Here is a 12,219-nt window from a genome sequence, read left to right on the forward strand (position 1 = left end):
TTTAGCTGGTCTTTTTAAAATCCATTTATCAATCATGTCAATGAATTTCTCCCATTTTTCCCCTCCATTTTAAACTAATCTTTACTTTCTTTTGAATACCTCCATGGCTTTGCCAAATATGTTTAGCTAACCCACTCACTTGTTTATGAAAGTCTTAGTCATATCCCCCAACAAGCAGCTCTCAAGCAATGGGCTCACACATGTTTTCTGTAGCAGCAGACTGATGCTCTCTGTGTTATTCTTTATGCCCTTCCTCATGAAGTCCAATATTACTTGGCTTTTCGGGGTTGATGTTGAACATTAAACCAAATATTTCCGAGGAATGACAACCATGCCCAAAAATTACTTTGCTGAGTGGTAAATGCTAGTTCCAATTTCAGCATTGTGCAGATCTAGTTAAGATTTTCTTTTTTCTTCTAGATATCCTACATCTATCCACACTGAAACTCATTTATCAACTTCTTGCCAACTTAAGTCACTCTGATGAAGTCTTTCAGGAGCTGGTCGCTGGTAGTACTGAATTTCACTATCCAAAGGAGCTTACTATTAGCAATGATCTTGGAGACTTCAGGGTTCATTACCTTTTATAGGTCTTTAAAGACAATGACTAAAATTGGTCCAAGCATGGAGTACTCTGCTTGTGAATTGTCTTCATGGTAAAAAAATCCATAAAACTCTGTCCTTTGTTTTCTGGGCTCTAACTAGCTTTCAGTCCACAAAGAAATTTATTCAGTCCCATGACACTTCTGTTTCTCTAATACCATTGCAGTGGAACATTATTGGAAGGTTTTTGGAAAACTTATGTATATTCATATTCCCTTTATTTACTTGCATGCTGACAGCTTCATAGAATTAGAGAGAACTAGTAAGACATGATTTCCCATTGAAGGAACTCTGCTGACTTCTGCAACAATCTTTATCTGTGTGCTCTGTTAGTCTTTATTTTATCATCCTGTCAGGGACAGCAATCAGCTTTCCCAGTCTACAGGTCCAGAGTCCCTTTTGGAAATGGCTTTTTCCAGGTGACTGTTTCTAGCTTTACACCAAGGAGAAGAACTATCTATGGGTGTCTTTATCTAAGGAAAAAAAAAAAGGTAGTTTTTTAGAATATTCTGTGAAAATGCTCAGAAGCCCTGGTTCCTATTAGAGGTTGAGAGCTAGATGGAATCAATATCGGGTTTGAAAATTGTAGCTAAGCTGTGATTTTTACAAAAAGCATTACTTCAAAAAATGAAAATTTAAGTAATAAAAAATTTATCTCTCCTGTGTTGTTCACTTTGGTTGGAAGCCTGCTGATACCTTGTCCTCTTTCCATTTTTCATGAAAAGGGATCAGTCTTACCAATCAGAGGTTACAGACACAGAGATCCATAAATGAGGGATGTCATGGTCTTGTAGTGATATAACACATGGCAGCTCATTTGTGTAAGCACTCATTTTTATCACTACAATCTTGGAGCACCACAGTACTAAAAATAGTATTGAAGTGGTGAAAATGCTGTAATCATTGACATTTTTTAATTTCCGACATAGCTGAGCAAGAGGCTGGAGAGGTTTGAGTCAACACTTCATCCTCTATTCTGTAAACCAATCAATTATTCTTCAATGACATTTTTGCATGTATTGTGTTGGTGACAATTTGGAAGTAGACTCTATATACTGAGCCACACGTTTAGACTACGTAGTAAAATTTTAGCCAATGTACATATTCTCAAAAATTATTTACCTAAGTAAATCACTTTTGCTGTCAGATGTTAAATGAAACAGGGTATCTATAAAATATTAGTAGAAAAGTTACAAATTTTAAGTTTATGCAAATTTTCAGAAACACTTTTGGCTATAAACTCTATTAGTTGATATAGCTGAACATTTTATCTAGTTCTGTGTTTTCTGGAGCTATGTAGAAAATGTTATAATCACTTTTATTAAAAAGGTGTCTTTGAAGTCTGATATAAACTACCACAGAATAAACATTCAGAAAACTTATACTGAAAAATTGCATTATGCACCCTGTGAACAATTATACTGGATACTGCATGTTAGTACTAGTGCATTTTTTTTTTTCAGCTAATGAAATATATCATGGTATTTTAGACTGAAAAAGACCATTATGTTCTGTACAGGATATTAAAATGTTCATTGGTAGATTACTAGCAAGCCCAAATAATCAATTTCCTCTATTAATTTAGGTAAATTGTTTGTGTAAAGATTACTTTAATGATATATACGTGCAATTCACTGCTTAAAATGATTTAGAAGAGCATTTAAGAGAAAATAACTAAGCTGAACAGAGATTTATGCTGAAATTGTATCTGCATTTGTAATTGTTCTGTTTCAAGTAAATTGTTTTGCATATTGCACGGAAACTGTATGTCCTGGGGAGCACAGACTGCCTCTGGAGACAGCATGCCCAAAAAGGAGACATAAAAGGAAGCTGGATAATGTGGAGAAAAGCAGTCCTGGCTCCATCTGCTGTCTGGTTTTTCTCTCTTCCTTTTATTTTCTTGGCAGCTTCTTTCTTGGGGTATTTGTGGTATTTAGGCCCCCCTATATTTCTCTGATCACAGACTGATTTTAAACCATACTTCTGCTTTTGCTTGCTGTTGACCCCAATTACTTTGTTTTGCATTTCTGAGCACCATTGATAGTTTTGTAGTTTTGTTCTCGGTTGTTCCTACTGGACATAACTCAGATAAAATAGGAATGTACTTTTTTGTCACTAGGATCAAGTTAATTTTGTGGCCTTCTTTTCTTTTTCATATGTATTAGTAAATGCTGTGAGGAAGCCCAGCCACAGTTCTAGAACTGTTACTCATCCTTACACTCAGGTTCACTCGAGCTGTATCAAAGCGCAGCTGAAAAGTCTACTCCAAGTGCTGGCTTTTCATGTCAATCTTTCTCACAGTCCTTTGAAAAAGAAAGGACCAAAAAGCTTTTGTTGGACCAAAGCTGAGGACAAGAACCTGGGAGTTTGGAGTGTTAAACATTTTCCATGTTCTTTTGTAATAGATTTAATCTTCAGAATAATTTCTGAGGCTGCACTAATTTGGGCCAAACCTGCAGTTATAAAGACATCTTTTTCTGCCCTAACTCTGTACTGTATAACTTGGGTTTCCTTCCAAAATGGTTTTGTTCTTTTGGAATCCTAATAATTATAAACATTTTACTTGAAAGGTATAATTTACTTGGATGTTCCGTGGATTTCAACAAATTTTAAAAAATATTTTACAAATGGCAGAATTTTGCAGTCACAAAAACCTCCTAATTGGAATTACAAATTTGGAAAATTGCTGCAAAATAGAAAGAGCACTTTTGAGTCAGTCCTCAAGTTCAAAAATTGTACTGAGCTATGATCCTGAAAAGATGTACATCACTGTTGTTTTAAAACATAGTTCTGTCTCAAATACAGGACCCAATTAAAATTTCCAAATGGGAAGTCTGACTCTAGATTGCAGAAATACTGAAAATACAATGCAGATCCTAAATATGTAGGCAAGGATGCAAATGGCTCTTTAAAAATATTTATCTTGGCATTCTTAGATCTTAAAAATAGTACTGAAAACTTCAGTCATGGCTCAACATCAGAGAAGCTTACTGTGACTGGAACTGATAGGAATTCAAACTTTATTATAGACAGCCTTTCTAAAATCAATAATTAAAAAAAAAGGTTAATTGGTGAAAAATAAAAGAAGGAAGATAAGGAAGAACATTTTGTTCACCAGAATACAGAAATTTCAAATATAATAGCAGATTAGTAATGCTACATGTTCAACACACTAGAAAATACTACAATCCATGATTCCTTCTATTTTTGTGACGTGAGAGGTAAAACCACTTCTAGGGTGTGTAAGTCTGGTCCCCGCTTAGATATCAGAATAAAAAAAACTTTATATTTGAGTAATCCTGATACTTAAGAAGATAAGAAAGTTTAAAAACTCCAAAACATAAAGCAAACCCAACTAGATACAGAATTGACGTCTTTGATAAATGCCTACATTAACATAAAAAGTGAGTTACTTTTCTACAGCTTACTGAAGTAGCATATGCTTCTGGGTTTTTTCAGCCTAGAAACTAACAATCAGACATTCTTTAAACAACTTCCCTTACCAGCAGTAATTAATATACGAGACAAGAAAGATCTCTTTTAAGGAAGGGGTTATTTGCTGAAAAACATACGTTTGGTTGTTCCCAAAGTGCTTGTGAATATCAGTTCAAGTGTTTCCAGCTGTAATGGAGAAGTTGGAGTGATACAGCTGTGGAATCATCAGCTGCCTTTTACTCAACAGGTCTGCAATTAAGGAGTCCCTTTTGTTGACATTGTTCCATAGGGACTGCTGAATGCTTCAGCAGACATAGTTCTTGAACCAGATAATTTCAAGGAAGAGGAAGACAGTTTAAAAAGTTAAAATTCATTCAGTTCAAAGTACTTCCTCTACAGTCCCAACCACTTACTAAAAAAAGAGTCTGTCCTAGAGTGCAAGGTTTTATTTGTTGAATAATATAAACCATTAATATTATATTGAAAAATAGCATTTTGTGCCCATTTTTAGGAAAGCGGCCCCAGACAAAAATTACTGTTCATTTTTATGTGTATTTTTTGATCTGTCTTGGGGTTTTTTTATGTGTCTTGTTATTTTCAGTTTTGTTCTTATGTTAGTGTTTTTCCTCATCTGAGTCTTCCTCATAAGAATTGGGCAAGTCATGTTGGTCAAAACCTCCAGGTTAAGGTAACTTAAAATACCGAGACAGTCTTCAAGGATGTGTTGTATCATGCTCAGTTTATTTATTCCCCAAAGTATCTCTGCAAAATTAGAATTAAAAGCATAGTATTGCAAATAAAGATTAAGACAGGGTGAGTGGTTCAGCTGCTCATTTTGAGAACATCTTCTCTGGCATCTTTGTTTTTTAAATTGATATTAAAGGTTTTTACCTCATAGACTCGATTCAGTTTATTGGTTTGTTGGATGTTTTTCCCTGGACATATTCCATTTCTTTCTGCTGGAGCTGTTCTGTTGAGGCTGAGTGTTTTGAAAGCATATTATGTGTCTTTTTTTTCAGTTTACAGTTCAGCTGCCCTGCATATTAAGGTTATCTTGCAGTATACCACTTCAGCAATATATACCAGTTGTATAATAAGATACACTTTGCAATCTACTTTGTTGCAGAAAACCATTTAAAATATTGCTGAGTGAAAAGCATAACTAGAAATTCATATGAACAAAATTCACCTCTGTATTCGAAATACTATATCTTTTTAAATACTTCTCTTGAAATGTATTGAAAATGCTACTACATACAGAAAAACATAAGCATGAAACATTCATGCTGTTCTCTGTGGTTGCAGTTCAGTCACTTTGCTCCTTTGCTCTGTTTCAGACGGTTCGCCATGGTTTTCCTTACCTACCCACTGCCTTAGCTTTTGACCCAGTTCAGAAAATTCTGGCAATTGGAACAAGAACAGGAGCCATACGAATGTATCCTTTCTCATTCAGAATTTGCACCATTTCTGTGTATTTGTAATACAGGGATGGGAATTACCTTCCTCAAGCACTCAGGTAAGGCTACAGTTGTTATGTTCTACTTCATTTTGCTTTATGAGACAGACTGGAAAAAGATGTGCTGTTGAGGAATCAACCAGGTCCCTAAGGGGTTCAAAGAACAATTTCTGATTGCATTTTTAGCATATGGTTTTGGCATATATTGGTTAAGATAAAACAGAATTGATCTTTTTCAGCATGAAAAGTAAAAGTGGACAGCAAAGTGGTAATGAGCAAGTTGCGAATGTTGTGCTAGCAATAAATGAATTCATTGCTGCAATGCAGTTAGCCAATGTTAGATTGCAGTTATATGGCTGTGTATGAAATTATTTAGACATTTCCATGTGAATGATGGGAAATAAGTGATTTGAGGACAGAATTAATCTCTTCCCAGAGGAGAAGGTGAAGCACTCTAAGAGTGCCTATTTCTTTTTGTTAATTGTAAAGGTACCTCAGTGCTAGCAATTTGTATGTTTTTTTAAATACAGTAGGATTTTGAAGTTAGAAGTCTATACAGAATAAATTTAATTACAAGGTAATTAAAATTTGAAGACTTAAAGAAAAAATTAATAATATTTAAATATTATGTATTTCAAAATGTTTCTCTACATAATTTTCTTAGTTTGGCATGGTTCCAATGTTTTCCACTTCAGTGAAAATACGTATAAAGCAAGGGAAAGAAGGAGAAAGACAAGAAGGTTTAAAAATTACAGAATACAGAACTAATAAACCAATGTTTTTTACAAACTTTTTGTAGCAAAATAAATTATGGGTTTAAAGTAGGGGACAATGCCGTATGAAACAGCAATATAATATTTTCTGGTTCTTTTGCTATCTCTGTTCCCAAGGTAACTGTAAATGTAATGTAAACCCAAGGCAGGTTACAAAGTAAAGAAAAATCTCCTTGTGGAAAGTAAGCCTATGCCTCATGTAACATTACAAAAACTTTGGTCCTTCCATTTTTGGGTACTCTTGGTCTGAACCCTTGCATTTTCGTAAGCCTCAATTTCTATCTGATCCAGAATTTCTTATAAGAGTCAACTAAACCTCAAGTTATGTGGCAAGCTTTGCTTTGAGAGTTCTACTCTTTATTTCTTACCTATGTGAGGTAGGTTGAATGTATTTATGTTCAAATGCAAAGAAGAAAGTGTCCATGAATTTGTGTACTTCTGGGAAGTGCAAGTCTAGTAGTCATGGTTTCTTCTTCTTTTTAGATGTATGCAAGGTTAAAAATCTGGGGCTTTGTCCCTGGAAGCTTCACTGATATCTTCAGAGTGGGGGTATTGGGAATTTCATGGTAGAAGTAGGAAGAAGACCTTGCAGAAGACTGACTCCTGAGCCCACCCCTTCTTTCCATCTCAGCAATGTGGCTTTTCTAGGAGCAGTGCTGTCACTGGCTAGGCATTCTCTATCTCTACAGATACGTCCTTTGAGGAAAATTCAGGTACAGAGCCTGAATTAATACAGGTTCATGAAAAATTTATTTAAACCTGCATGTCTCCTGACACAGGAATGGAACATGAAGTGGAAAAATAGCTACATCCTAAGCTTATATAAAATTCTCTATATGTTTTCTATAAAAATAGATTATAAAGAGTGAGCAGAAGGGAAAAGAATGTTTTTCAAAGTGTCCTTCCCTTTAACATTTCTTCTCCTGTTTGCTAGCAAACTCCTACCTCATTCATGGAAAAAATTCTACCAGTTCTAGTATTTTAATCAAGCAAGAGCAGCAGGATTACCAGGGAATTTGATTTTTTTTTAAATTTTTTTTTTTTTTTTTGGAATATGTGTTGTAACATAAATGCTTCTCCGCTTAGTCACAGAGAGCCTGGTTTGCTTAATTGAGCCCTGAGTTAATGGAAACTGTGCTTTGAAGACAGAGGGTGCCATAAAAAGAATTACTTATTTATTAATTTTAACTGAGGTTTCTTCACTTGGCTGTAAGTTTTGCAGAACATATTACATAAAAAACCTACTTGTGGACTAATGAATTTGCAGTGAAACAGGCCCTAAGACTACCCCCAGAACACGACTCATTTAAGCCAGTCTTGTTGCAGATGTTTGTAGTTGTTGAAATCAGGCAATAAAATTCAAGCCAAGATGTAGCAGATTAAGTATTACATCTGAAAGTACAGTTCATAATGTGGGGTTTTTTTTTAGCAAACTAAGGAAAATATCAATTTTAGTGGCCCTAAGCTTTCCCCAGTATCCTGTAAAAATACTTTTTAACAGAACTGCACAATTTCATTCTGCCATGAGTATGTCACGTAAGAAAAAGGAAATTCTTTCCCTTTTCTGGAAATTTTGTTTGGCTGGTGCTTCTAAACAGTACTGTTGATGGAGTGAAAAGACAGAGTACTTGGCTGCCATCAGAGAAATTCACCCAATTATTTATTTGTTTATTTATTGGTGGTGCCAAAGGTACCTGCTCTGGATTGGTCTCTCTTCTTTAGGGAACACAGAAGGATGGAAAAACTGAATTTATGTTTAATATTTGTGTAATGATGTAGAACAAGTTTTGCTGTGATGAGTCCAAGTCACATGATGATATTGTTGCTTCCTTGACTTTCTAAAATGTTCACAAGGTATTTCTACTGGTCACAAGTTAACGGGTCTCAAAAGGCAAGCTGTTTTTTGAGAAAAGGAAACATGTCCTTCTGTGTTGTGAATTAATGTCTAACATCAGGCCTTCAGGTGATCATTTTGAGTGATCCAGCAGCAGTGCTGAAGTTGACTATGTTAAATTGTCCTGAAATAGAGCCTATTATTCATAAGCTGCCATTAGAATGCAGAGATAAATAGAAGTTCATTTTGGTATGGCAGTCAATTTGTTTTCTCCTAGATTTCTTTTCAAGGTGCTTAGATGCAACTGCTCTCTCTAGCTTCTGTAGCACTGGGAATTGTTGTTGCCACGCTCTACTGATCCTAGCAGTCTCTGTTGGTTTCCCAAGGAAGTTCAAACAACTGCAGGCATCACCTACAGTGATGGCTGCTGGGTACCAGATCCTCATAGGTGCAGCCCATGGAATCAGACTGCACTGCAAGCCATTGATGGAAGAGTATCCCTACTACCAACACAAGCTAACAAAGTCTGCAAATAAAGGGCCAAAACCCCGCTCCTGAAACAGTTGCTCTGGCATCTGGTCATTCTTTACCTTTGTCCTAAAGATAGCAAATTTCATTTTTCCTTTGAGGTCTTTTCTTCCTGTTGGAAGCCTGTTCCCAGCTCCCATAATTGTGATCATTGTACTGATCATTGCTTGATACCACTCTAAGCGGAATATCCTTCCTTCAGGAAAATGCATTCTGTTGAAGAGGGGCTATGGAATTGAATTCCTTTTCTTATTGTCTCCATATCCATCTTCTCTAGTCCCAGTGTGAAGAACCTTCTGACACCATAAAACCAGCTGTGCAGTCTCTGGTTGCTGTCAGAGAAGGTTCTGTATCACCATACAGTGAGGTGAGAAGTTAAGATACTTGGTCAGACTTAAGTCTCTTCTTGATTTCAGAGGAAAAGGATAAGTCTGGGGGTTTGTCACATTCTCAGTCTGAATAAATAGCTTAAAATCAGTATTGTTAACAGTGATTATTCCAGTAACAGATCTGAAGAAATGGCATACTATGCTCAGATTTCAGGATGCATATTTCTATATTGTCATTTATTCTGCTGACAAATGCTTGTTAAAATTAATTCTAAGTACTTTCTGGAGTCACTGAGTCCTTTCTTTTGGAGCTGTTTTAATGCATCAAAGCTGTGCTTAGCCATTATAGCTCTCTACTTCAAACATGCCGAATACAACATCTACTGGCTTGGGTTTTTTTAATCAAACTGTTGACTATTTGGTGGTCAATTGCAGTGAGAAATTCTGGAAGAAACTCTTCTCTATTTATTACCATCTTTGCTTGTCATGAAATGAGAGGAAGTTTGTACTAAATCCAGTGCAAAGAAAAACAACCTACTGGGTCCAGAATGGCCTCCACACCACTGAAAAATTCACCATCAAACAGGCTTAAATTAGTAATATGTTTTTGTATGTGTTATAATGTGGTCTGGTGCTGTTATTAATACATATTCTTTAGACTTACAGGCTCCATATTGTCATGGATGCAGCTTGTGGGGCATGCAAATCTTCACTTTCCCTGCTAGTTGCTTGAGCAAAGCTGTAAGGCATCTGCAACTCATGCAAGGCTTTTCCAGTAGGCATAGCTGTTTGTTATCCATATTATCAGAAAACACAGTGGCCATTTTATACCTAGGCAAATAAAACATTATTCTGACTTGCTAACACATGACAGTGGAAGCATTGCTCTATCCCCATCTTTAGCTTAGCTGCCCAGTCCTGACCCTTCCTTAGCTCCAATTCTGCTGCTTGTCAGATATATTACTGTGAGCCATCCAATGCACTAACCTGGCAAAATCCCAGTTCTTCTGCTGTGCTACTTTTTTGCCAGATAAGCACCAGATAAATCAGTTTGCTAATCTCCAATGTTAGTCAGAATGATGCATAAAGAAAGTGAAAGGAGTGCAGTTGGGACTGGATAGAGAAGGAAATGGGGGAGTAAGACAATTTTGGCACTAAGAAGCAGGTAATTAAATTGACTTGTCTTAGTGTATGAAATTGCATCTGATAAATTCAGGTATGGCAGATTGCAGCTATCTATGAAATTTGCTACAAAATATAGAAATAATCTTTCAATTTTGAGTGGTATAGAAGATACCATCTCTTTGACTTATGTTTAAAAAAATCTTCATGTAAAGCCCTTTGCAAATCACAAAAATTCTACAGGTTCTGCTCAAGGGAGATTCTGCTTTAGAATCGTATTTGTAATAACTTTTTCTGGCCTGTTTTATGTACTTCTTCCAATGCTTTAATAGGAAGAGTGATTTTTGAATGTCAAATAAGGTGCAGCAACACTTAATTTAACAGGTCTGTTTTGTGGAGAAACAAACATGCCTTCAAAAAGGCCAGTGGCATCCTGGGCTGTGTCAGCAATACAGGATCAGGGCACTGATTATCCCCTGGTACTCAGCACTGGTGAGGCCAGACCTCAAATCCTGTGTCCAGTTCTAGGCCCCTTTCTAAAAGAAAGATATGGAGGTGCTGGAGTGTGTCCAGAGGAGGGAAACAGAGCTGGGGAAGGATCTGAAGCACAAGTGCAAGTCCTATGAGGAACTGCTGAGGGAGCTGGGGGTGTTTAGCCTTGTGAAAAGGAGGCGGGGGGGGGGGGGGGGACGACGACGACACCTTATCACTCTCTCAAGTACTTGAAAGGACAAAAGAAAATGGCCTTAGATTGTGCAGGGGAAGTTTAGATTGGATCTTAGGAAAAATTACTTCACTGAAACGGTTGTCAAACCCTGTAACAGGCTGCTCTGGGAAGTGGTGGAGTCACCAGCTCTGGGAACATTCAAAAGTCGTGCAGAGCTGGCACTGAGGGACATGGTTTAGTGGTGGACTTTTTAGTGCTGAGTTAGTGGTTAGACTCAATGGTCTTGGAAGTCTTTTCCATGCCAAATGATTTTCCAAGATCATCTAGTTTCTTTCTGTGAAACAGCCAGTAAACATATCTTCAATTCCAGAGTTACTGTGCCAAGTAAAGGGGAAGGTGAAATCTAAACCCAAGATAGCTCTGTTGAACATCATGGATCCTCAGCAGCTGATATACACAGAGAGACTGTATTCCTGGGAGGTAAAACTGAGGCTGTTTGTGCACTCTAGAAAAAAGAAAATCTGGCAAAGAAAAGAAATAGCGCTAATTAAATCATTGCTGGCAGAGTTCTGAGTAGGCATGGAATTTTACAGTAGCTAAAGGATATGTGGTAAAGAATGTTTGACATCAGGTTGGATGTACTTTAAAAGAAAAGAGGAGAATGTAACTTGGGGCTTTGGTCTGTGAGAAGGGTGGCATAAAAGCTAAATATAAATTGTGACAGATTTACTCTCCCTGGAACTGCTGTCTTTTAATCTAAACAAGGTTTCAGTAGTTCTTTATCCTTAAAATAAGCCGACTGTGTTCTCTCCTGTTTACTCTGTGTGATTTATTGGGCAGATGGAATGGGGGTAGCACAGACAAGATCATAAACCCAAAGTTCTGTTGTTTGACTTGGAGGAATCAATGATACATTTCATCTTTTGTCTCATTGTACAATGTACTTGAGATTTTTCTAGAAAACTTGAGTTATTCAGGAGTACAAACTTCACTGAGAGTCAGTACTCCTAATATAAGTTGTTTTAAAAATTCCCCTTGAAATCAACATACAAATGTCTATTTTTGTCTGTTTAGATAGCTAAATACGTTATTACAGAAATGAATTTATTGTCAATCTACAAGAATAAAAAATTATTGTAAAAGATACCAAAATAATCAAATTTACCTGTATTACTAAATCTAACAGAATCAGAATTTGGAGAATTTTTTTTTTATGCTAAGACTACTATGCATCTGGTTATTTGTGCATTCACATATATATACCTATAAACAGATATAGATATAGATATAGATATAGATATAGATATAGATATAGATATAGATATAGATATAGATATAGATATATTCGGTTTCTGCACACATGCATAAATTTGGGTCCATTTGTTTCCCAAGCCTCTTCCATGCTTTTTAAGTAAGGAGACTAATTATGTTACAGTTAAATGTACTGGACTTCCCTCACTTTGAGTTGCTGT

At 36.3% G+C, this 12,219-nt stretch overlaps 1 protein-coding gene across 11 annotated transcripts in view; it reads left to right on the plus strand.

Moving 5' to 3' along the window:
- STXBP5L (syntaxin binding protein 5 like) overlaps positions 1–12,219 on the plus strand; it is a 185,812-nt gene that overhangs the window by 10,822 nt on the left and 162,771 nt on the right. For all 11 annotated transcript variants that reach the window (XM_038147882.1, XM_038147919.1, XM_038147889.1 and 8 more), the window contains exon 2: positions 5,376–5,473. In XM_038147882.1, coding sequence (XP_038003810.1) covers positions 5,376–5,473 — 98 coding nt within the window. The remainder of the gene's footprint in view (positions 1–5,375; positions 5,474–12,219) is intronic.

Source organism: Motacilla alba, chromosome 1 (genome assembly GCF_015832195.1).
Source record: "Motacilla alba alba isolate MOTALB_02 chromosome 1, Motacilla_alba_V1.0_pri, whole genome shotgun sequence".
Taxonomy (NCBI): Eukaryota; Metazoa; Chordata; class Aves; order Passeriformes; family Motacillidae; genus Motacilla; species Motacilla alba.